We start from the raw sequence: 25,222 nt of genomic DNA on the forward strand, positions 1-25,222 counted from the left end.
TTATGTCGATCCGGCCGATATGCCGAGTCATTTAGGGTTGCACCGAGCGAGTGTGCGTCGCCGTTCACCCGCTCGAAGGTTGGCGTCGACTTAATATAAAAAGCTAATCCTCAGAAAAAAAACTTTATATAAAAAGCTTAAAATGCACACTGATTGCGTTTTAGCAAGTTACGATAAAGAAAAAAAAGGCACACGCGAGCTCCTCGGATACTTCTGCAGGGCGGAGTGGTTGTGCACAAGTGGAGTTTACCGCCATCCATCGATCCGTTAATAAAAGGAGGTCATGGCCGTTCTTGTCATTTCCTCCCGAGGCTCAACCCCTCCTCCCAATAAATACCCAAAAATATCACCACCCCTCCCTCCGGAGAGAGAGAGAGAGAGAGCGAGAGGAGGCAACGAACTGAACGCGCACGGCGACACATCTGGCGGTACGCTTCCTTTGGCTCCCAGCGCTCCTCGTACGCACGCACGCACGCGCGAACACGCCCTGGGGCGCCTCGCCGGCGGTGGGGATGACGAGGCGGTGCTCGCACTGCAGCAACAACGGCCACAACGCGCGGACCTGCCCCGCCCGCTCCGGCGGCGGCGTGAGGCTCTTCGGCGTGCACCTCACGTCGCCGCCGGTGGCCGCGATGAAGAAGAGCGCGAGCATGAGCTGCATCGCGTCGTCGCTCGGCGGCGGCGGGTCCGGGGGCTCGTCGCCGGCCGCGGGGCCGGGGGGCGGCGAGGGCGCGCCGGGGTACGTCTCCGACGACCCCATGCACGCCTCCTGCTCGACCAATGGCCGGGCCGAGCGCAAGAAAGGTACCACCAAGATCTTCCCTCAATGCCTCGTTTGCTCGTATCTTGCTTATTATCTTCCTGTTCCACGGTAGAACATTCCCTCTCTCCTCCTCGGCGAATTACCTCGTTGAGCGACCGAGGAAAATGGCGTCTTAGTTTCCGCCATTAGCGCCCCGTACCGTCTCCGCATCTGTTTGCTTCTGGTTAACTCATCGCCTTCAGGTGCATCTACCTACCGCGGCGCCTCATGCAGCGCTTAGCGTATGGATGAATAAAATAAAACCTGCAGCTAGGAGAGGAAAGAGACGATTTTCTTGTCGTCTCCCCCAATTATTTAGTGTTTTTAATCTCTAATCATTTAGTTAGCTTCCTTCAAATTCTGTACTATATTGCTTCAGGCATCGCATCTTGTGCACGAGAGAAAACATAATTTTGTGGGTTAATCGCATAGTTCACCCTTCTTTTTAGTTCCTCGTATACTTTCGCTTCTCCGGAGATTCATATGCAACCAAGATGCCATACTAATGATAAGCAAACCTCCTTTAAATATCAAAGCGTGCCAAGTCCCAATTCCACTGAAGAAACCAACAAGCGCTCCAAAAGTTTTCTATTTTTTGTGTTTCCTATAAGAAATTATTTTGAATGGGTGTCAATAATTTGAACACATGCTTAGAATTTGTTTGTTTGCCTGCTGATACCATTGTTGCCATGCGATATTTATGAACCGTCCAGAATAGCCGACACAAATCAACACAAACGTACTACCTCCATATCTTTTCTCACCTGATTAACTAGCATGCACATGTGCATCACACACAGGGCCTGTGTAGATCACATTGCGGAGCGACAGTGACTGGCCACGAATAAAGAGCCCCACAAGTCCCGCCCTGATGTCTCTTTGACCTTTATTTAATCACCTGATCCTAAAAGAATCTAGCCATATTAATTTCCAGCTGGTTTGACCAGTCCTAGATGTCTGCAGTGATATGCTATTTTATTGTATGATTGTACTCCCGCCCTGGGGTACTTTATTATTGGCACTTGGCTTCAAAGGGACTGTAGGAGCCAAGTGCCCTTTTAGTTGCTTATAGACTAAGGTAGGTCTGTTAGAGTGTTAGATGTCAGCTTTCCTTTTCCTGTTGTGATATTGTATTTTGGTGCTAAGTCTTCTGTGCTAATGGTTCTGAAATTGAATGAAATATGCCGCTACAAACATAAGGAAAATACTTATGATGGAGTGCCCTTGTTTTATATGGGGCAACATCTTAGTTGATATAAAAGTGCCTACCTCTTGCATGACCACATCATGTAATTGTGCTGTGCTGTAGAACTTTCCAGTTGAATCACTCATGAATTCAAACAAGGGAGATTTAGTGGGACAGCGATACAGATTAAGTAGGTGACACTTTCTTTTCTGCTTTAGTCATTCAGGAATGCTAGAATGGTTCTTTCGGTCTGTTTCACATTTTGCTTTTGGACGTTGTGGTGGTGTGGAATGGCGCATGAACTTTGTGACCGACTGCGTAGAAAGCTGAGGCCAGACACAATGGTTTTCTGAACTGACTTTTTCTTTTTAAGGTAACAAAGCCAAAAGCTCGTGGTTTATATCAAGTTCAGATAGCAATGCTGATTTTCTTTTTTGAAATGTACATGGGCAAGTCTCCTTCTCTATGTTATTATTGTCAGTGCAGCTTCCAATCATAGACCTATTTGTGCTTCAGGTACACCTTGGACTGAAGAAGAGCATAGGTTGTTTCTACTGGGTCTGCAGAAGCTTGGCAAAGGAGACTGGCGTGGGATATCTCGTAGTTTTGTTGTCTCAAGGACCCCAACTCAGGTGGCCAGCCACGCCCAGAAGTACTTCATTAGACAGACAAACTTCTCAAGACGGAAGAGGAGGTCAAGCTTGTTTGACATGGTCCCGGAAATGGTATGCAATTTTTTGCTGTGCATAATAACAGGGATTATCTGCCTTCTCCACATATGTTAAACTATGTGCTGATACTTGTGCTTTCCTCTTCAACCTGAAGCCAATGGATGAGTCCCCTGATGGCGCGGAAGAGTTTACGCTCTGCACCACTCAAGATGAAACAACAAGTTCAAATAAACTTTCGCTGTTTCATCTCGGGCGACAGAAGGAAGCAGAGTGTGATAAAGATCTGCCAACTTTGCAACTAAGGCAGCACGAGGAATCTGAATATGCAGGGCCTTCATTAGAAGCACCAGATTTGGAGATGAACAATGGTGTATCATTCAAGGCCGCATCTGTCTCGACAGTTCCAGCGTTCTACCCTGCATTGCTCCCTGTTCCACTAACACTTTGGCCTGCGAACGTTTCTAATGTGGAAGCAGCAAACGCAACCCATGAAGTCCTAAAGCCCACTCCTGTAAATTTAAAGGAGGCAATTAAGGCGGATGAGGTTGTCAGTATGTCCAAGCTCAGCATTGGTGGGGGTACCTCTGGCTCAATGGAACCTTCTGCTCTTTCCCTTCAGCTTACCGGGCCGACAAATACAAGACAATCAGCTTTTCATGTGAGCCCACCAATGACTAGAACTGACCTTAGTCAGGGAAACAACAGCCCAATCCATGCAGTTTGAAGAGCCATGGAATGGGCCTTCCTGGTCAAGTCTTACAGATTGTATTAATGGTCCTGATACTCTATAATGTTGCGTAAGCTCCTGCGCTTGTACTTTTGTACCGTAACAGCTTCTAAGCTAATGTATCACCATCTTATTTATTTTTTCATTAATAAAGGTAGAGTCACACATGTCAATGAAAATATCCTATATGCCTGTCAGTAAACTCACACTATTGCTACCTTTACTGATACAACTTCAATACTTTGGAGATTTTTGTATGCAAACTTTATAATTAGACATATGACTTCTTTCAGTCTACAAATTTACATATCTTTGTGGGTTTACTAATAAAAATATATATTAATATTCCTGTATTTTCTTTCGAAATTTGACAGATCTGCTTGAAACATAAAGCTAATAGAATGATTTATGTAGGTTGTTGGCATATATGTTTTTGTAGACTGTTAAATTCCTCGACTTTTTGTTTGAAACTGGGTTGTTGGTATATTAGCTTTTACTCCCTCCGTAAACTAATATAAGAGCCTTTAGATTACTAAATTAGTGATCTAAACGCTCTTATATTAGTTTACGAAGGGAGTAATTACCAAGGGATGGAGATTTTGAAGTTTTGCTGTTCCTTTTTCTGTATTCGTCTTTGTTTGTGTCTTTGTAAACTTGATCCTCAGGAGGGAGGGCTTTACCCTCTCTTCCTATTTTTTCTTTGCTTGTAATTTCGTCTCTCCTCCCCCCATATGTAACTCTGTCCTCATGTAACCGCTCCTCAATTGGTAATAAAAGTTCAGGTAGGCGTAAGCCCACCGTTGACGCGTCAAAAAAAAAAACCCCCGCACAATTAGTGACTTGACTTCAGCACAAAAGTCGCTGTTTTGTGCAAATTAGCATCCACACAAGTCATGGTTCTGTAAAATAGTGGCACAATGGTTGTCGTTCTGTACAATTTACTCAGATTTTTGTTGTTCCTGACCACCAGGCACCAGCAAGAGAAGGGCTGTCAAAGTGTCCAGTGATGCCCACAAGAACTCGCACAACCGTAAATCTGGCTGCCACAGCTAGTGGCAAGCCAACATTAACAAGTGTGAAGGCAAAGAATTGCATCAGGACAGAGTGTCGAAATGCATAAAAAATAATAATCCAGATGTCATGTGTCTTATGAATGCGCTTACAGGGGAATTATATTTGCTACTACCCAGTCTGAAAGTCCCAAGTATTATGACAATACTTTCTTGTGATGAGAATCAGTCTAAAGAAACCACAGGGGGCATCCAAACATGCGCATCGGAAAATCAAACACAAACAAACTTGAACAGAGGTACCAGCAACCTACAAAACGCGGCTATTTCACATACACATAGGCATTCAGAAATGACATCGACATCCAGATAACAAACATCCTATAATACTTAATTAGTTAGGAGCGAGGACACCCCACCAAGAGAAAGTGCTATTCAGTCACCTTCATACTCAACGTCCTCAGCTGCCATGAACTCCCACGGGAAGCAATTTGGACCCAAAAGGCTTATGGGGATGTCCAAAGTCGACCAGGTTACCTTCACCTCGATAGTGACCAGCCCAAGCTTGAAAACGGAGACATGGTTTCCATGCTTTTGAACAGGGAAGGTGCAGCTACGACTGAAAGCGCAATCACCCGAGCCACCAGTCTGATCGAGCATCAACGATACGAGCAACTGACCTCCCTTCGCCACGGCAAGCACAGTCCTGCTCAGCTCAGACGCCTCGGCGGCGACAACTCCGTCAAACAGCTGGATCTGCGCGCTCAACTCCTTGGTGTAAAACAATGCTGCGTTCAGCCTTATCAAGCCACCGTCCTGTGCCAGCTCTGATATCCCAACCTGCACGGTGGCCTCCGCGGCGCCCCTCATAAGTGCATAGGTTATGTCCACCGCCCCGCAATCGCCATCGATCCGTCTTTTGTTCTTCGTGGCATGTCTCGAGGTTATGTCGTTGAAGCATGCAACACAATCGATGAGCTGTAAATCATCTTCTGCTTCTCCGAATCCTCTCCTGACCTTCATGTCGAACTCAATCAGCACGGGAGCCCCCATTCTGATGCCCCTCTTAGGGCCGGTCATTTGCATAAGGCCGTCATGCTCCACGACGAAAGGACCATCCCTTGTGCGGTTGAAGATGTAGTTATGCATAGGGTTCAAAAGATCCCTGACAGCCACGTATCCGTACAACTGGACTGGGCCAGTAACATGTGAAGAAGTGTAAGCTAGCTTCAGGGAGAATATCTGCAGCATGGTGCGAAAATGTTGCCTTTCACAAACCATCCCGTCAGGCATGCAAGAGGCTAACGGCTCGGTCATCATCATTGGCTCCAGACAAGCTGATTGAGAAGCAATGGGAATCGTACATGCAGTAGATTATAAAAATTGTTAACCCCAAAATTTCAATTAAAAGGAGATGAAGAGAACTAGTGGCAGGATACATAGATTGATGCAAGCAAGGCTAGAAAGTGGAATCAAAACAGAAATATGATAATACTAAGCTTACAAATTATCAACGCAATATTATCGATATCCTGAAGTTAGGTAAAAAACATATATCAAGCACAGTTTGCACTAACTGTGCATATATATTTCTGAAGTTCAGTCACAAAATAAATTGACGACTAGAGAAAATCAGAGGAAACTAAATATTTGGAGCATTTGTCCTTCATGAGAATGAGAAAGTTCGAACATTTGTGCAGAATATATAAATGCAAGAGCTTTCTCAAATATAGCTGCACAGTTCTTTTTAATCTAGAAACTGTGACTATAACGTGGTCTCTTTAGGGTAAACAGTACAAAATTTGAAAACAGTGGGTCGAGATTGATTTAAATGGGGTTGGATCCTCACACTCATCCAAAAAGACAATCTTGATTTAATATTAGGCAAGTTAAATAAAAAAAGAAATACAGTGCAATCATGAGGACCCATGCGTTTAAATGGTCTATAAATAACAGAAACAAGTGATTACAAATGCTCAGTAGCGCCATTTCTTGAAATCATATAGCATCCCTACTTCGATCAATAGGTGCCGTGGGTTTTTTAATCAACAGAAACAGTGCATGTAGATGCTCTTAGCCATCTTTTTAGATCATATAGCACCTCTACTTTAATACCATCCGTTCATTAATTTTCAGAGAAGTCAACCTTATCTGTGTTTAACCAAGTGACCAAGTATATAGAGAGTAAAATATCAATAACTGTAACACTAAAATAGTATCATTTAACTTTTTAAACACATCTTATATTTTGGAACGAGGAGAGTATATAGTATGTATAAAAGAGGAGCTTTTAGGATTTTGGCCACAGTATAAAAGAGGTGCTTTTAGGATTTTGGCCACAGTACTATAAAAGAGGTGCTTTTAGGATTTTGTCAAAATCTTGAAAAATGCAGAGGTTGATGTCTCTGGTTTTTACTGAAACAAATATTATTTGAGTTGTTGCTGGTTGTAAGGTGTAAACTAAATCGTTTGTAATGTTTACTTCTAAAGGTCGCAGTCATGAAGTGAAACCTTAGTGGTCTCCTAGTACATACAGAAAGTTTAAGGAAACTGGGAGCCAACCTCCTACATCGGAAAAAATAAATGATTTGGCAAAACCAAAAACCACATATAGGAGCCATTCAGCAATCATATAAGATGAAAAAATTACGTACGTACTCTCGCTGGTATCTTGGAGGCGATAGACTTTCGTCCAATAACCGTTGCTTCTGAAGATAGAGCCGTCACCATGCTTCAAGTGGCGAATGAGGCTGGCACGCATCACGCCGTCGAGCGGACGGCCGTCCTCACCCAATGGCACTCTCCTCTGCGGAGCCCCCGCCGACGCGACGGCTCGCGCGCTGCCGCTCTCCATCTTTCTTCTCTTCTCTTCGGTTGAATCTTCGTCGCCGAAGGTTACTCTGCTCTGGGAGGACTTCGACGACGGGACGGCCCGCGCGCTGCCGCTGTCCATCCCAGCCTCTTTTCTTTTCTTCGATCGGATTGTCCTCGCCCCCAGTCATTCTAGTAGTACGTTTTAACTCCGCAGGCACCGATCGACGACGCCGCTTGTACGCCGCGGCTCCCCATCACTTTTTCCCCCTGGTTTGGATTTGTTTGGTTAGGGTTTGGGTGCGTGTCTGATTTGTTTTTTCCTCCACGTACAAAACCCTAGAGATCGCTCTCTTTTGTGCTCTTTCGCATATCGGCTAATGTTTGTCCTTTTTCTTTTTTGTTTTCACATTTTCTTTGTTTTCATTTTTACATTGTGTATAATTTCTAAAATAAATGTTTTTAAAATAATTCCGAATATTGTACACTTTTATGAATTTTTGAGTTTTTCAATTTTTTTAATCAATGACATTATTCAAAATATGTTTTTTGGTGTCTACTTTTCTTAATATACATTGTACATTTTCTGTATACATCACAAACATTTTTCTATACTCTTTGCACAATTTTAAATGCATGATTAATGATTTTTTCAAAAAAATTGAAGATTTTTATGAAAATGTGTTAAAAATTTCTCGAAATTGAGGTATTATTTATTCTAAGTAATTTTATATTTTGAAAATATGAAAAGTAATTTCTTTCGAAAAACTAACTAACTTCTCCCAAACTCACGGCTGCTACTGCTCACGAGCGGTGACCCACCAGGCCCATTTATGAGCCGATGCGGGCCAGGGCTTGCTCCAAATCGTGCACCTTGTCTCCCACATGACGAGCGACATGAGCCAGCCGAACCAAGGGAACAACAGCGCATGCGCATGAGCCGTAATCAATGACATCATAAATTCATGAACATTTAAATAAGTATTTAACACTGTTTAAAATTTACCCCGCTAAAAACACTGTTTAAAATTTATGTGAATATTTCTTAAAAGAGATTCGTATTATTTAAATCCTCAAATATTTTTGGTTCATGTATCTTATAATATTAAAAATTTCCTAACAAATACCAACCGAAACCAAAAAAAGGTGGATGAAAAACCAACTGAAATGAAAAAATCACTGAAAACCATACGCGCATGAAGCGCTAGATGGACTGCTGGCCCACAACGCATTGTAGGGGTTATTCGCTCATAAAGAATGGAATAGGAGTTCCCAGGAAACAAAAGCCCAGTTCATGAACTTTGAACAATCATGGAATGCGGAAATCCAATTTGGCTCTAGGGAGCAAATGCTCCTGCTCACCAAAAATATATTTTGTAATTGTCATTTTCTTAAAAATACATGTGTTTATTGTCACACCCAAATGCTATCCCTAAATATTTAGGGCGAAAGCTTAAACATTTCGATCTGTGAAAAAAAAAATCAAACGTTCAACTGTTGCCTCCAAATGTTACACCTTTTCGCATGAAAATTGTCAAGCACATTTGTTACACTATCATGAACATCTACAAAAAAAAATAGAATTCTTAAAATTTATTTACTATTTGTTTTGAATTTACTGTTTATCCAGGAGCCAAAACAACACTCCCCATGGAATGAGCCTTCCTTGTCAAGTCTTGCAGGTTTTTCTTTCACAAAAAAAGTCTTACAGGTTTTTCTTTCGCAAAAAAAGTCTTACAGGTTGTATTAACGGTCCAGATCTTTTTACTTTTGTACTGTAGGGCCATCTCCTAAAAAGGCTCTCAAAACTCTGTATATATATTTGGATTGAAGTGTTCGGACCACTTTTACATTCCAATAAGACCTCTATATATTCGTGGATCAGTTTCCATTGTCCATTTTCTGGTATCTGCAGTAAGTTGGGAGAGGGGGGGCTATGCGGGTGTCCGGACATCCACTTGACCAACAAAAAGCAACCACGTGGTCGTCCTTTCTTTCTCTCTCTTCTCCTAACCGCACACCACACACATATCCAACTAAAGAAACCACATGCATGGCCACCTCTCTCCTCCCAATCGGACAAATGAGACTTATTTGTGAATAAGCATTCGGCTCCTTCTCGTATCATGGCTGCAGATCACGTCCGAACTGGTCCGCGAACATTTGAGGTGTCCGTTTTGGGGTTTTGCATTGGAGATGCCGTCACGACTTTGTTTTTGTGGAGTATTTTTTATTAATATAAAGGTAGAGATATACATGTGAATGAAAATACCCTACAATTTGCCTGTCATTAATCACAGTTATTTGTTACCTTTACATATATACCTTACATGCATAATTAACAGTTAGACATATGACTTCTTTCTGTTTAAACCTACAAATATATTACTCCCTCCGTCCCATAATATAAGATCTTTTTTGATACTAGTGTAGTGTCAAAAATGCTCTTATATTATGGGACTGAGGGAGTAATATATCCGGGCTTACTACTATTTGTTTAGTATGACTGTATTTTTTTTCTTTCAAAATTTGACACATCTGCTTGAAAGATAAAACCTTTTAATTATCGAGGTATGTCAATTTTGTGACGAGGGATATTGTTTTCGTGACCACTTCATTGGCTTCATGGGGACTGAGGCGACGCGGGAGGCGCCCGCGGCGAACGCCGCGAGCCGGCCGCCGGTGCCTGCAGACCCTTCTACGAGGCGTGTCGGGGGACGATTCTGGGTCCTCGCGGCCTCGGACGACGAGGAGGACGACGACGGGGATCCCGCCGGCCGACTACTCACCGACGCCATCCGACGTGATCTGCGAGGCGTTCAGCCCTAGGTACTCGGAAGAAGAGGTGGCCACGTTGGTCGACGACATTGTGTCGGGCGATGATCTGGCGCGGATCGGGCTGCGTACCGAGGATAGGGTGGAGGTTGTTCGCCGGAACATTCACCGGAGGACGGCGGCGACTGCGATCCGGCCTTGGAAAGGGCCTCTACCTAAGGTATGCATCCAACCCTTGACTTTGTCAGATTTTTTCCCGCAAGATGCTTGGACTCGGGTTGTCCGTAAGAAAAAGAAGAGGAAGGGGAGATCGGAGACAGCGCCGCCGGCGCCGGAGATCAGCACGGCGGCTGTGATCCGGGCTGCTCGTTTGAATTTCATCTTGGGCCGAGAGGGGGCTGTCGATGAGCGGGCCGGCTGTGAGCCCGTGCGTGGGTATGAGGCCCAACATGGGGGAGCTGAGGAGGGGCTTAGTGGACCGAATTTCAATGGGTATGTGGCCCAGGAAAGTCTGGACGCTCCTGCTGTGCATATCGGGCCATGCAGGAACGACGATCGTCGCGATCGCTCTTCCTTGCCGCCGCCTAGGGTTGCGAAGCGTACGGCGGTGCCTGGCTTCCCTCGGTGCGGACCTGGCCGTGCCACTCGCATTCCTCCTCTCGCCATGGCTGGGCGGGGGAACGCTCCTTCCGCCGATCCGAAGAATCCTGCACTACTAGAAAAAGGCTTACTAGTGGCGCACCAGTTTTGCCTACTAATGGCGCACGCCACTAGCACCACGCCACTAGTATTTTTTACTAATGGCGCACACTAATGACGCACCAGGCAGTGCGCCATTAGTATAGGCCACGGTGCGCCATTAGTATGCCTCCCAGGGGGCCATATATACCCATGTGCTTTGCCATACTAATGGCGCACTGCGGGGTGATGCGCCATTAGTATCCTTTGGCATACTAATGGCGCACTGCTGGGTGATGCGCCATTAGTATCCTCTGGCATACTAATGGCGCACTGCGGTGTGATGCGCCATTAGTATCCTTTGGCATACTAATGGCGCACGTTGGTGTGATGCGCCATTAGTATGTATATTAGGGATTTTTTTTCTTTTCTGATTTTTGCACAGATTACAAAATATATTATTGGACAGAATATAAGCAGCACCACACAGCAACAGCAGATTCATCGAATACAATAGAAGATTAGTCTCCGAATACAATTCATCATATTAGTCTCCGAATTCAAAAGACCGAACAAAGATAGAACATTACAAGTCTCGAGACCGCGAGTAGCGAGTTTGTCTTCACATTACAAGTCGATATCGATCATCTAAACTACCATCACATAGAAGAGAGCTGCGGTCATCACGATGAGCATCATCGCGATGAAACTGGTCTTCATCCGGTTCCTCCAACGCTCCCTCCTCTCTCCCGCTAGATAGCGCGCGTATCTAGATTCCGCCTCCGCCCTAGTGGTGTACCCTTTGTAACTGTTACCGCTGAAACGGTGAACCTGTCTCCGACACTCCTCCCAGTCGTCGTAGACTCCGGGAACCTTACCCTTGTACACGACATACGACGGCATCTCTATGCACTAGCCAAACAACAGACAATACATAAGCAATATATAAGTATGCAACAAAAGGATCGGAAGAGAAAAGCAAGACATTAATAGCACGATTCATGGTCCTACTAATAAATAGCATCGATTACATCTAAGTTGAACGACTGTCCAAACCAAAGAGACATACAAGTTCATTAAAGTTTAATTACAACATGAGCTAATCAATGTTTCAGAACTACACATAGCATCACTACTTTCGACTCGACTCATGGGACCGGAGCGTGGATGAAGCCGCCGTCTGTCGTGATGGTCATGAAGTCGCGGGCGTTGTCAGCCTGCATTTGTAGCGTTGTGTCTATCTCACTGTTGGACGGTTGAAATTTGAGGTAGAACTGCCCCGAGGTACGAAGGACATCTTGATGGATGATTTCTGCAAACTCCGACTGGATGCGAAAGAATTCTTGTCGGATGTCCGCGTCCTGGATTGCCGCCAAGCTTGCGGCCCAATCTTTGAGATTATTTGGTAGCAGAAGGTGATTATGGTCCCGCACGATCGCCCGCATGTGATGGAGGGCGTAGTAGGCATCCTTCTGACCGCCAGGCGGCTGCTTGACGCAGGGGAACGTCGTATTGTGGGTGAACACGTGCCTGCCGTACCTACGAACTGGCCTCTTAAAGGTGCCTCCAGATGCGGCGTAGCCGGGGAGAGCATCATCAAGAACTTTCTTGATATTTGTGTAGTCTATCTTGGAGTCACGGTCCGGGTCGAAATACGTGGCCATGGAATATTTCGGGCTTAAGAGGATGAGTGTGCAATGTGTGTCACTGCACAGAACACGGAATGTTAGAAAAAAAAGAACGATCGAAATCTAAGAAATCATATGTTACGGGGCGGTTAGGAGATGACTTACTCGGGAAAGTAAGGCACGAGGAAGTTATCCTTATCTGGGTTTGCCAGAATGACGCCTTCGAGGTGTGAACTCGCGACTTGCCGGTCCCCAGCGCTGCCCAAGATCTTGGCACGCATGTAGAAGGGGTCGACTATCACAATGTCCGGGGTCTTGTCTCTAATGATCCGCATCTCCATACTCAGCGAAAACAGCCGAACGAAGGTGTAGTGCAGCGGATGAAGGTTAAGCATAGCAAAGATGTCATCAAACCGCAGGACGATCGTACCCCCGACGGCGCTATCCACAAAGCCCTTGCCCTCTGGCACCTTGGCCACGAAAACCGGGTATGCCACATCATTCTCTCTGAGACGCCGCTTCTCCAAAGAAAGAACACTGTCATGCAGACTCCGCATAGCACCGGTTGCAGCATTGAGCATATTTGTCGGTAGCATCGGCCTACCCGCCACATGCACCCTCCTCGAGATATCCTTAGGTGAAGGTGGCCCGTCCTGAGCACGGATCGTACTCGGTGCCGGCTGGCTCGCACTGGCGCCCTTGTTAGTCTTTCGTTTCCGTCCCTTCTTCCTGATCTGCTGTAATGGGATCGAGTTCTGCTCACAGACCGCCTTCTTGAGCGTGTTGGGGCTGATAATATTTGGCACCTCAGCTATCTGAGGCTCGGTGAAGGCGGCAGCTGGAGGCGTCTCCTGAGAACTGAACGCCAGACGACGCCTGTTGCAATTGGGTTTCTCCGCCGTACCAGCTAGATCGCGGTCGTCTTTTTCAGGGTTGGGTTCTTGAGAAGGAGGCCCGCAGAACTCGTCACCGTACCCATGTTCGGCAAAGTACTTATCGACGTTGGAAAATGTACCGCCGTCGTTGTCGTCGTCGTCCGGATCCTGTGCCATATGCATGTCCGGATCCTGTGCCATAGGGATGTCCGGCATGTCCGGTAGCGTTGCGGCGTTCTTGCCATGGCTTGGCGCTGGCACGACTGGCGGTCTTGTCTGTGGGGTGGTGTCCCCCGCCCCCAAACGAATCTGGCTCTTCGGCCAAAGCAGGGGCCAGCTTACACAGGCGCTGAGGGTCATCACATCATCTTCGTCGGCCCCAGCGGGTCGAATCGGAGGTAACAACTCGTCGCAGCCTGGCAGCACCCGAACCAGTTCAACCCTATACAAGGTGGGTGGCATCGGATTACCGTGGAACACGCGGTTGCCCGGTTGAACGATTCTGCCCTTGGCGACATCGACCAACTCGCCGCCCACGAAGTGCAGGAGAGTGCAAGGAACATCGGTGGCGCCCTGCGAAAACATGTAGGGCGTCAGGGATGCCCAGTCAAAGGCAAGGAGATGAAGTCATCGGCCGAGAGGCTTAGTTACCGTGATGCCGTCGAGCTCGGCTAATGTCGAGGCACCGCCAACGGCGGGCGTGCGCGTGCAACTGACGGAGGGGCCGCTTGCTGGCGAGGTGCCGGCCGGCGTACACCCGGGTGCATTAAGCTCCAATGCCCGTGCCGGCGCCGGAGACACGAATACCGCCTCCGCCGGAGACACCAATGGCGCCGCCTGCGCGTTGTGCGAGTTGCTGGCCGTGAAGCTGGGAACCGGGGGAGGCCCCTGTTGGCCGCCCGCAATCCACGTCGTCAGCCCCTGAATCAAGGTAGGCACAATGGCGGTGAGCGTCGTTCCCAGTTGTTGTTGCACTTGCTCTTGGACAATCTCCGGAATCCGCGCCACTTGTGCCTTGAGTTCTTGAACCTCGCGCGACTGGCTTTCCGAGCTGGTCTTTTTCTCCTTTCGCCCACCAGCGGTATAGTATGACGACCATTTTGTGGACAAGCCTTTGCCGGCCACACGACCAGCTGACGACGGCTTACTGAGCTTATCCTTGTTTTTCATTACGTTCAACGCCCTATTTAAAGGGGTGTCAAAAGGGGAGCTCTGAGACGACCCCGCGCTACTGCTTTCAGCCTCCTGCGGAAGGAATGTGAACCATTTAGAAATTTGGCTTCATTAATTAGAATGCAACCATATGGAGCTAATTACGCGGGGGTGTATTCCTTACCAGAACAAGCTCAAGCGCCCTGGTCTTCGGATCCGTGGTAAGCTCCTTTGTTACCGGGTCCTCCTTGTACCGGGCCCTGACAAAGTTCCTGGTCTGCTTGTCACGTAATTTCTCGAAGCGGGGCGGTAGGCCTTGCTCGGCACGCTCCGCGTCCTCCTTGTCCCATATAGGCTCCGCCACTCTGTAACCGCCGGGACCGAGTTGGTGGACCCCTAAGTTCAACTCCCGCATTTCTTTCCCCCACTGACTTGATTCGGAGGTTGCGCTGCTCTCGCACTTGATCTTGAACTCCTTGTAGTCATCTTCGCTCATCAAAGGATATTTCGCCTTGATCTTGTCATAACTATCACCTTTTTCAATCATTGCCTTCACCGTGCTTCTCCATGTAGACAGGGCCGTGCTCATCCTCGTGAGGGCGGCACTGTTCACTTTATTCCCTGAGAGGCGTGTGTTTGCAAACTCAGCGGGGAACTTGTATCGTTCGTGCAGCTTCGTGAAGAGGAGGCTGCGCAAATTCCCTCGGTCCTTATGCCTTAGGTTCTCGGTGTTGATCGAGACGGTGCTCCGGAGAATGCACCCGAGCTGAACCGAGTACCCCTTGACTACATGTTTGGGCGCCGTTGGATGCCCGTCGGAGTTCACTTCAGTAAATTCCTCCTTGACGGTGCCGAGCACGTTCGGGCGCCGGTCCTTCCGTTGCCTCTTCGGTTGGCTGCCATCTGTGCGTGCGCCGCCATCATCCGTGGTGGCATCCTCGGCGGCACCATCAGTGGTGTCATCCCCGACGCCACTAGGGGTTGTGTAGTCAGGATCGGTGTCTTCCGCGGCGTCCTCATAGCGGTGAGGTTCTTCCTCCATCTCCTGGGACAGCTCCCAGAATTGCTTGCCGCCCGAACCGCCGGCCTCATCGTTGTGGGCCATGTTTCGCTCTAAATAGGAAAAAAAGTTTGGTCAAAAAGTTGGTTATTGTCAAGGAACAAGATCATGGTCTCATCATTTAGGGTTTGTTGACACCGAGGCATCCTAAAAGCTAAGCTTTTGTCATTTAGGGTTTGTCGACGCCGAGGCACCCTAAATGCTCAGTTAAGTTTTCATCATTTAGGGTTTATCGATGCCGAGGCACCCTAGGTTGGGCCTAATCACTTGGCACTAATCACTTGGCTCTATTGCCACCTATGTTAGGTTTATCATCTAGGGTTTATCGATGCTAAGGAGAATTCTAAGTTGGGCCTAATCACTTGGCTCTATTGCCACCTATGGTTTAATGCAGCAAGAATGGCGGGGCAGTTGATCCTACTTAACTAAGTACTAAGATACCCCGGCCCATGCATTAGTCGCAAGTACCCCATATGTCCTATTTTTAGCAAAGTCATGCTAAAATTCACGGAAAATTTCAGCATGACCTTTGCTGAAAATAGGACATATGGAGTACCCGAATTTGCCGGAACGGAAGTTAATCGACATTCCAGCAAACTCAAGGGCCTCTCGGGGTACCTGCAAATTCATCACGACACAATGGTCGGAGACAAAACCCAGCAAACTAGCAAAGTTACTGACGTGTTTACAGAAATTGTTTTCTGTAAAAGATGATCATCATCTTTGCAAGTCTTTCTCAATGTGATCACAAGTAATTCAGAGGCATCACAATAAAGCAACACCCTGCACTAGCCTAAAAACAAGTGAAGTTTCACCCATATAAGAACAACTTTATAAAATCAGAGAAGTTGCTAAATTTTTGTATCCTTCATACACACTGGAGTACAATGCTTTATAATGTTCCATCATCATTACAGAAATCCAAGAAACACATGGTCTTGAGGATATTCTTTATGACTGATTATTTCAGTTTTACATGCAGATTTTGACCAAAAAACACATGGTCTTTTTAACAGTTTTCAGTTTGGACAGAATACTGAAAACTACAGTTTGGACAGAATTCCTAACACTTTGGTCTTCTAGTTACAAAACAAAACTGACATAATTCTAGATGCCATAACTGAATTTTTTACAGTAGCTCAAGTTTTGACAGTAGCTCCTCACTGTCTGTCGCCTGCAACACTTTTTATGCTAGCAGCTCAAGTTTGTGCCATTGGAGCAAATAAGCAGGAACCAACATATGTAAGGTTTCAACAAGACTCATCATCAGTATATATAAGCAGGATCTTTGTAAACAAACGAACACTAAGAGCAGAATGTTCTTGCAACAAACATTATTGTGTGACATCGAAAGGCATCACTCTGCTTAAAGGGAAGGATGACTTAAGTGGCCAGATGTATATGATTGCACCACTTGATCTGCACTTCTCTATATTATATGATGTACTGAAGAACTTGAGCAAAAAAAGATAAATAGGAACATATTTCTCACCTTGGAGGTGTTGCTGCTGCTGCACTGTCTGGACTTCACTTCCTTTACCTCCTCGGAAACCTGAAATATGCAGATGTTAGAAAGGTTCTAATTTGTATATGATGATTCTAAGAAAAGGGAAAAGGAGTATCAAGAACAGATTCACATGTCTGGCTGTTAGCCATTACAAACTTAAATTTATCTATTTCTGTATCTCACAAACTATCATAAATGAATAATAGTATTATAGTTCAGCTATTCCATGGAATAATGGGCTTAAGATTAATGAACCAACAGATGCCCTAATGGAAGTAATAACAACATGACAGCAAACAACCAACAAACATGATGGGCAGGCCAAATACTCATGTCACTTCCATTAGGGCATCATCTTCCTACAACTACTCATCTTCAGCAGCACATGATACTGCTACTGTATCTAATACAACAACATGACACTTGTTACTGTAGCACATGATACTGCTACTGTATCTACAACTACAACTACTACAACAACATAAAACTACTATGCATCATCTTCCTACTATACTTGCTACTCATCTTCAGAACCAAACAGCAGCAAAAACAGAACCAAACTACTATCCATCCATCTAGCAAGCAACTAGCACAACTCATCCATCCATCCATCAAGCATCATATACCTAACTAACATCAACATACATACATCTATCTAACATCCATTGATCCGTGTAACTAGCAGCATGAACAAGAGAGGAACAGGGAACAGTGACATGGACAAGAAGCATAGAGGCAAGGAAGAGAGGCTCACCCCAGGCCGTGGTCGAAGGAGAGCAGCCGCTGGCCACGCGCAGGAAGAGACGGCGGGAGGTGGCGGCGAGGGTCACGGCACCGTCCTTGGCTCGCCGGCTGCTGCGGAGGTGACCGGTGGCGGAGGACGGCAGGGGCAGGCGGGGTGTGGGCACGTCGGGGCTGCGCTCGCCGGCTGCTGCAGGGGCCGGAGGAGGCCCTCGCTCGTCGGAGGGAGGAGGAGAGGAGAGGAGCGCTCGGCCGATCTCGTTCGGGGGGCGCGGGGGCGGCGGGGGTGGAGTCCCGCGGGGGTCGGGGCGGCGGCGTCGGGGCAGCGCAAGACCACAGCGGCGGCGGCGTCGCCGACGGCGTGCAGGCGCGGCGGACGGAGGGGGCGGAGCAAGGGGGCGGCGGCGTACGGTTGGGGTCGAGTGGGGGATCTGGCGAGGGAGGGAGGGAGGCCACAGTGCGAGGGGAATAGGTGGAGTGGGGGGGTACATGGCGCACCTCCCCCAAGTGCGCCATAAGTACGACGATAGCAATGGCGCACCTCACCCTGGTGCGCCATTAGAATTTACTAGCCCGACTGGTCAGGTTATATTCCACCTAACCCTATCTCCATCAGAACACGCCCACTAGCCCGACTGGTCAGCACGCAGCACACACACTAGGAGGTCCTGGGTTCGATTCCCAGGCTCCCCAATTTTTGTTTTTATGCATTTAAAATGCTGTTTGATATTTATTTGTGTTTAAATATGTTCAAACTTGTTTAAATCATAACAGTAATATTTTTTTATAAAAACAGTAATAATTTTTTTAAAAATATCATCAAATTTTGAATATCAATTTTTGAAAATATAATCAAGTTTGTTTTTTTTGCAATTTTAGTTGCATTCATTTGTGACGGTGGAGCGGGCCGGGGAGGGTGCGGGGGAGAGGGTGCGGGGGGTGCTCGGCGGCGGTGGAGCGGGGGAGGGTGCGGTGGGTCGTCGGCGGCGGTGGAGTGGGGGAGGATGCGGGGGGTCGGCGGCGGCGGCCGGTGGAGCGGGGGAGATGGTGCGGGGGGTGCTCGGCGGCGAGGGGGACCGGATCTGGCGAGGTGGGATAGCGATCGAGATGGAGGGGGATCGAGATCGAGTGTCCATGAAATTTAAAAACATTCATGAGTTCAAAAAGTGCCCATGAAATACAATCGAGAAATGAAGACTACAATTTAAATATAATCGATCTTAGCTAGCTATCTGTTCACAATCTTCTTGCCCTTATTTTTCGTAAATGGAGTTCTTCTCTTGAACGGACGTCCTTTAGGTAGGGTGGTCCTGCTTCTTCTTGTGGTGTATGCTGATACTTCATCGTCGTCGTCATGTTCCATCTTCGGGTCGCCGTACTTGTCGAAGTCTTGCTCATTGGCGACTCCATCCATTCCGATGATCTTCCTTTTGCCTCTCCTCACGACAACACGACTGGGCTTTGGCGGGTCGGTAATGAAGAAGCATTGGTCCACTTGGGAAGCCAGTACCCATGGCTCATTTTTCGCGGTGACGTTCGCGCCTGCGGTCTTGGATTTGGCTTCGGGTATAACCATGGTGGTGAAATACCGGTCTTCTTTTATGACGCTCTTGGCCCATCTGACACGGAACATCGGGACCTTCTCTCCAGCGTAGCTCAGCTCCCAGATCTCCTCGATCCTTCCGTAGTATCTGTCCTTGTCGTTACCGGTGTAGGATTCCATCGTTACCCCGGAGTTCTGATAACCATCGCTCTTCATGTCCTTGTCCTCGGTGTAGAATGTGTAGCCGTTGATATCGTACGCCTCATACGTCATCAGGTTGTGCTCGGCGCCCTGTGACAAGGCGAATATGAGTTGTTCTTCCGCGGAAGAATCCTCATGTAAAGGGTACGACAGAAGCTTCTGCTTGAACCAACGCGTGAAACATGAGTTGTGCTCTTTGATTATATCTCCGTCCGTCCTCTGTTGGCCTCGGTCATTGTACGTCTTCTCAATAAACGTTTTGTGCTCTACCACCCAAGGATCGACCACGTCTATGTGTTGTAGCGCGACTAGGTTTGCTCTTTCAAAGTCGGCGAGTCGACCATCGAAGTCGACATGCATTTCGCGGCGACCCTCACGGTGACCCCATCCAGCGAGCCTGCCGAGGTGCCTGTTGACGGGCAGACCAACGGGGTTCTCGATGCCTAGATAATTCGTGCAGTAGGAGATGCACTCTTCGGTCAGAAAGCCCCTGGCTATGCTTCCCTCTGGACGTGACATGTTGCGAACGTATCCTTTGATGACACCATTCATCCTTTCGAACGGCATCATGCTGTGCAGGAACGTCGGCCCGAGTTGGATGATATCCTCCACGATATGGACCAGCAGATGCACCATAACGTCGAAGAATGCGGGCGGGAAGTACATCTCAAGCTCGCATAGTATCACCACGATCTCTTCCTGTAGCCTTCTGAGTTGCCTCACGCCAACCGACTTCCGAGAGATGACGTCGAAAAAGTTGCATAGGCCAAATAGCGTTTCACGGACGTGCGCGTCCATGATCCCACGGATTGCAACTGGAAGTATCTGCGTCATCAGCACGTGACAGTCGTGAGACTTCATCCCGCTGAACTTCTGCTTCGCTGAGTCTAGGTATCTGCTTATCTTCCCCGCGTAACCGTAAGGAAGTTTTACTCCTACGAGGCAGGTGAAAAACTGATCGATCTCCTCCTGACTTAGAGTGAAGCACGCGGGAGGGAAGTCATTTCCGGTCTTCTTCGCCTTTTTGCCTTTGCAACGACTTTCCGTGTCCTGCTTCGCCTCATCATCATCATCATCATTAGCGTGAAGCTCCTCCCTGATGCCCATTGATTTCAAGTCTGCCCTTGCTTTCGGCCCATCTTTGGTCCTCTCTGGCATGTTGAGCAGGGTACCAAGCAGACTCTCGCACACGTTCTTCGTGATATGCATGACATCAAGGCTGTGAGGCACACGGTGGATCTTCCAGTACGGCAAGTCCCAGAAAACAGACCTCGTTTTCCATACCTTCAGCAGTGGCTCTGGCGCCTTAAGCTTTCGCTTCTTTCCCGGCTCTGGCGCCTTTTGCTTCTTTCCCGGCAGTGGGCAATCTTTCCAATTTTTCAACAGCTCGTCTATTTCCTCGCCGCTCCTCGTACGCGGGCGTCTTCGGGGTTCGGTTTCACCATCGAACAGATCCTTGCGTTTCCTCCACGGGTCATCGTCGCGAAGCCACCTTCGATGTCCCATGAACACGGTTTTCGAAGACCCGGGATCTCTATCTAGCTGGCGATACGTTGTGTCATCCATGCACCTGACGCATCCAGAAAATCCGTGGACCACCTGCCCCGCGAGATATCCGTAACCGAGATAGTCGTGCACCGTCGTGAGCAGTGCGGCTCTCATAGGGAAATATTCTTTCTCTGCGGCGTCCCACGTATTGGCTGGCGTTTTCCACAGCGTGTCTAGCTCCTCTTTCAGCAGCCCCAGATACAGATTGATGTCGTTCCCTGGTTGTTTCGGCCCTTCAATTAGCATACTCATGTGAATGTACTTCCTCTTCATGCACAACCAGGGGGGAAGGTTGTACATCCACACAAACACAGGCCAGGTGCTATGTGTGCTTCTCTGGCTGCCAAACGGATTGACTCCATCGGTGCTCGCGCCCAGCACGATGTTCCTTGGATCGTTCCCAAATTCTGGGTGTTCGAAGTTCAACGCTTGCCACTGGCTCCCATCCTTAGGGTGACTCAGCATCTTGTCTTTTTTATTTATCTCCGGATCATTTGCGTCATCTTCTCGCTTCTTCTCCTCCCTATCCGCGTGCCAACGCAGGAGCTTTGCTACCTTAGGGTCCGCGAAATACCGCTGCAGACGAGGAGTGATCGGAAAGTACCACACCACTTTTCGAGGAGCTTTCTTCCTCTTCTTGTATCGAGTGACGCCGCACACCGGACATATGGTAGACTCCGCGTGCTCGTCCCGATAAATGATGCAATTGTTCATGCACACATGGTATTTCACGTGCGGTAAATCCAGAGGACACACGATTTTCTTCGCCTCCTCGAAACTGGTCGGGCACTTGTTCCCCTTGGGAAGACGTTCGTGCCAGAATGACATGTTCTCGTCGAAGCAGGCGTCGGTCATTTTGTGTTTTACCTTCATCTCCAGAGCCATGAGCGTTACTTTCAGGCGGGTATCCTCGGGCCTGCATCCTTCATACAATGGAGTAACCGCGTCTATCTCCAGTTGATCCAGCTTGGCTTTCTCTCGGGCGGCAGCTCTTGCGTTATCCGTCTGCTTGAGAAGCAGCTCTTGAATATGAGGGTCCTGCACCCAGCCCATCGATGGTCCATCGTCGTCTGCTCCGCCGGCATCTTCATCTTCATGATCATGCCCTTCGTCTGCTCCCGCATCTTCCTCATCATCATGTCCGGCATCTTCTACATGATGACTGTGTACAGCATCACCGTCGTGATCATGTCCTGGAGATTCTTCGTCTTCTCGCCCGCCCGAGCCGCGGTGGTTGTCTTGCTGCCCATCCTCATTTCTTGCCCGACCCCCATGGACGACTTCATAGTCATCTTCATCACCTTGCCACCGATAGCCATCCATGAAACCACGCAAGAGCAGGTGGTCCCGCACCTGCCCGGAATCCGGGTCCGCAATAAGGCTCTTCAGCTTGCATCTTCGACACGGACATCTTATCTCCGTCTCGTTCTTTTCAAGCATCTCGGCCTTCGCGGAGCTCAAAAACCTATTCACGATGCCTTCGGTCATCGTGCGGACCATGGTCGCCTGCGGGGTAGAGCAAAACGATATTTTAGAACCAAGAAAAAATTTGGCATGACTTTCCCTAAAAATAGGACCAAAAAGAATGCATAGTGCCAAAATTCTCGCCGAAACGGAAATGAATCAACATTCCGGCAAAATATTGGCAACTATCGCATTTCAAATACCGGTACCTGCAAACACAAACATATATGCAACACCACAAACATATGCAACACCACAAACATACATAGATCTAGCTAGGACATAAAAAGTGCATGTGCACGTTGTTGGAGGGAGAACAACATAAAGATAGCTTCCCCCTTACTTACCTATCAAAAAAAAGGGGTTTAACCACATAATTTGGATGAATTTATGGTGCAAATGAGGTGAGGAGGAGGAGGCAGCCGAGACAAGCTTGGAGGAGGAGGAGGAGAGAATGAAGTGGGGAAAGTGAGTGGGTAGGTGTGGCTGTCCAAAATATCTAGCTCGTCCCAGGTTACTAATGGCGCACCACCACCTAATGCGCCATTAGTAACCCTGGTTACTAATGGCGCACCTTCTGGTGGTGCGCCATTAGTAACAAACTTTTTTTCCAGACATACTAATGGCGCACCGTGGAACAGTGCGCCATTACTAGCTTAAACTAGTAATGGCGCACTGTCCCCAGGTGCGCCATTAGTAGTTTTGCAAAAAAGTAAAAAGTAAAAAAATATTGTAGTGGCGCACTATGTGGCTGGTGCGCCATTACTAGTTAGAACTAGTAATGGCGCACTATGCCCTGGTGCGCCATTAGTATGTCTGGAAAAATAAAAAAAAATTATTACTAATGGCGCACCGTGTGTCTGGTGCTCCATTAATGTATTTCACACTAATGGCGCACTAGCACATGGTGCGCCACTGCTACATAGCAATGGCGCACCACATGTCTGGTGCGCCATTAGTGGCCATTCCATCTATAGCCCTTTTCCTAGTAGTGCTGCGGGGGCCGGGGCGGCGCCGGCTGGCCATGGTGGCAGTCAACAAGGGCAGCGGCCGGTGCTGCCGGTTGGGCGTGGCGCACCGCCGGGGCTGAGACCCGCGGCCACTGCAGGACGTGGAAACCCGCCAGGCCCGCGACCTGCGATGGCGGTGGGTGCGTTGCCGGCTGTCGGTCGTGGCGCTCTGGGACTCCGGCCACCGCCGCCGGCTTCGGCGCTACCTACGGCTGTGGGGCGCGGCGTTGCTCCGCCGAGGCCACCGACTTCTGCGGCTGTGGGGCGTGGTGCTGCTCTGCCGAGGCCGCCGGTGCATGCTTCGGCCAATGGCCCACGGCCGGCTGTCCAGGCCACTTCTGCCGGCGTCCAGCCTCGTGCCGCGCCGCCGCCTCACTACGTCGCGAGGCCGACGCAAAAACGCTCGGGCCCAATGCAGACGAGGCAGAACGCGGTCGCTGGAGAGTCTTATGATCCGCCCCGGGGACAGTGGGGGGACGATGGTTATGATGCTTATGGGGACGGCCAACACCGTGGATCGTCATCTACGGGAGGTGGTCGTGGCTATGCCTGGCAGAGTGATGGTTCGGCTGAGAGACCTTTTCTCGGCCCTCCGGGTGGTTTTGTCGAGGGAGCTTCAGGCCCAGACTATCGGCAGAGAGGTGGTTACCGTGGTCATCGTGGTGGTCGTGGTGGTGGTCGGTACCACAGACAGTCTCCGCCACCGGCCGTGGTTGACCATGAGGCTTCTGTCGTGGCAGCTGATCCCGTTCAGTCGACTGAACTGCCTAGCCAGGCGATGGAGGTTGTGACGGCACTGGCTACCGCGGAGGTTCCTGGGACTGGAGTTGCAGCTGAGGCAGGTGACAGGACTGATTCAGAGAGAGCGTCCAAGTGGGCGCGTAAGAAGGAGAAGATGTTATGCTATCGATGTGGTGAGAAGGGTCACTTCATTGCTGAGTGTGTGGCGGAGTTGTGTGATTCGTGTGGTAAGCCAGCACATGCCACGGGGGATTGCCCGCTTCTGCGTGATCAAGTCCCGGCTCTTACAATGTATGGAGTATATTGTGCTGAGTTGATGTTCTTTGAGTCCCCGGCTGCGAGAGAGATTCCGGTGGAGACGCAGAGTTTGACCACTGGAATTGTTAAAGCTACCCAGGGAGAGGTGTCTGAGGCTCAGATTGTGCAGAGACTTCAGGAACTGGCTCCAGGTGACTTTCAGTGGGAACTTGTTCATATTGAGGACAATGTATTCAGGGTTGACTTCCCAACGGTGGATGATTTGCAGAGATTGCTGAGCTTTGGGTTGTGCAGAGTTCCTGGCACTAAATGCATTCTGGAATTTCACGAGTGGAAGAAGGTGGAGCCTAAGGGCAAGCCCCTTACTCAGGTTTGGTTGCGGTTTTCCGGGGCTCCCTCTGAGCCTTTGAAGGATGCTCGAGTTGTGGCTAGTCTGGGTATTATGGTTGGAAAAACTGAGAAAGTGGATATGGCCTTTACCCGCGCCCATGGGGTGGCCCGACTTCTAGTGAGCGTTCTGGACATTGAGTTCGTCCCAGATGTGGTCTGGACTTACAGGGGAGAGGTGTTTCCTCTTGAGATTGAGTTTGAGGATGCAAATCTGTTTGCTGAGGCGGTTAATGGGACTGATGTGGATATGCACGAGGGTGATGACAGCGCGGGTGCTAGAGGGGCACCGACTGATGAGGCTGGACGAGAGAGGTCCAACGGATCGGGTCCTGTTGCTCAGTTACCCGGGGACGGGCCCGGGGTAGAGCCGGAACCAAATTCCTCGGTGCCTATGAGTTCTCTGCGGTTTGGATCGTTTGAGTCAGCATCTGCCCCTCCCAGATT

At 48.5% G+C, this 25,222-nt stretch overlaps 2 protein-coding genes across 2 annotated transcripts; one reads left to right on the forward strand and one right to left on the reverse strand.

Annotated features, from left to right (window-relative positions):
* Positions 1 to 333: 333 nt before the first annotated feature.
* Positions 334 to 3,553, forward strand: LOC123077446 (transcription factor MYBS3). Its single transcript, XM_044499728.1, has 3 exons — positions 334 to 804; positions 2,505 to 2,713; positions 2,814 to 3,553. Exons 1-3 carry the CDS (start codon positions 513 to 515, stop codon positions 3,381 to 3,383), a joined length of 1,071 nt encoding a protein of 356 aa, XP_044355663.1. The 5' UTR covers positions 334 to 512; the 3' UTR covers positions 3,384 to 3,553.
* Positions 3,554 to 4,462: 909 nt separating this feature from the next.
* LOC123074136 (uncharacterized) lies at positions 4,463 to 7,475 on the reverse strand. Its single transcript, XM_044497061.1, has 2 exons — positions 7,055 to 7,475; positions 4,463 to 5,733 (listed from the first exon to the last, which is right to left on the reverse strand). Exons 1-2 carry the CDS (start codon positions 7,347 to 7,349, stop codon positions 4,832 to 4,834), a joined length of 1,197 nt encoding a protein of 398 aa, XP_044352996.1. The 5' UTR covers positions 7,350 to 7,475; the 3' UTR covers positions 4,463 to 4,831.
* Positions 7,476 to 25,222: the final 17,747 nt, after the last annotated feature.

This window comes from Triticum aestivum, chromosome 3D (genome assembly GCF_018294505.1).
Source record: "Triticum aestivum cultivar Chinese Spring chromosome 3D, IWGSC CS RefSeq v2.1, whole genome shotgun sequence".
NCBI classification, from domain to species: Eukaryota; Viridiplantae; Streptophyta; class Magnoliopsida; order Poales; family Poaceae; genus Triticum; species Triticum aestivum.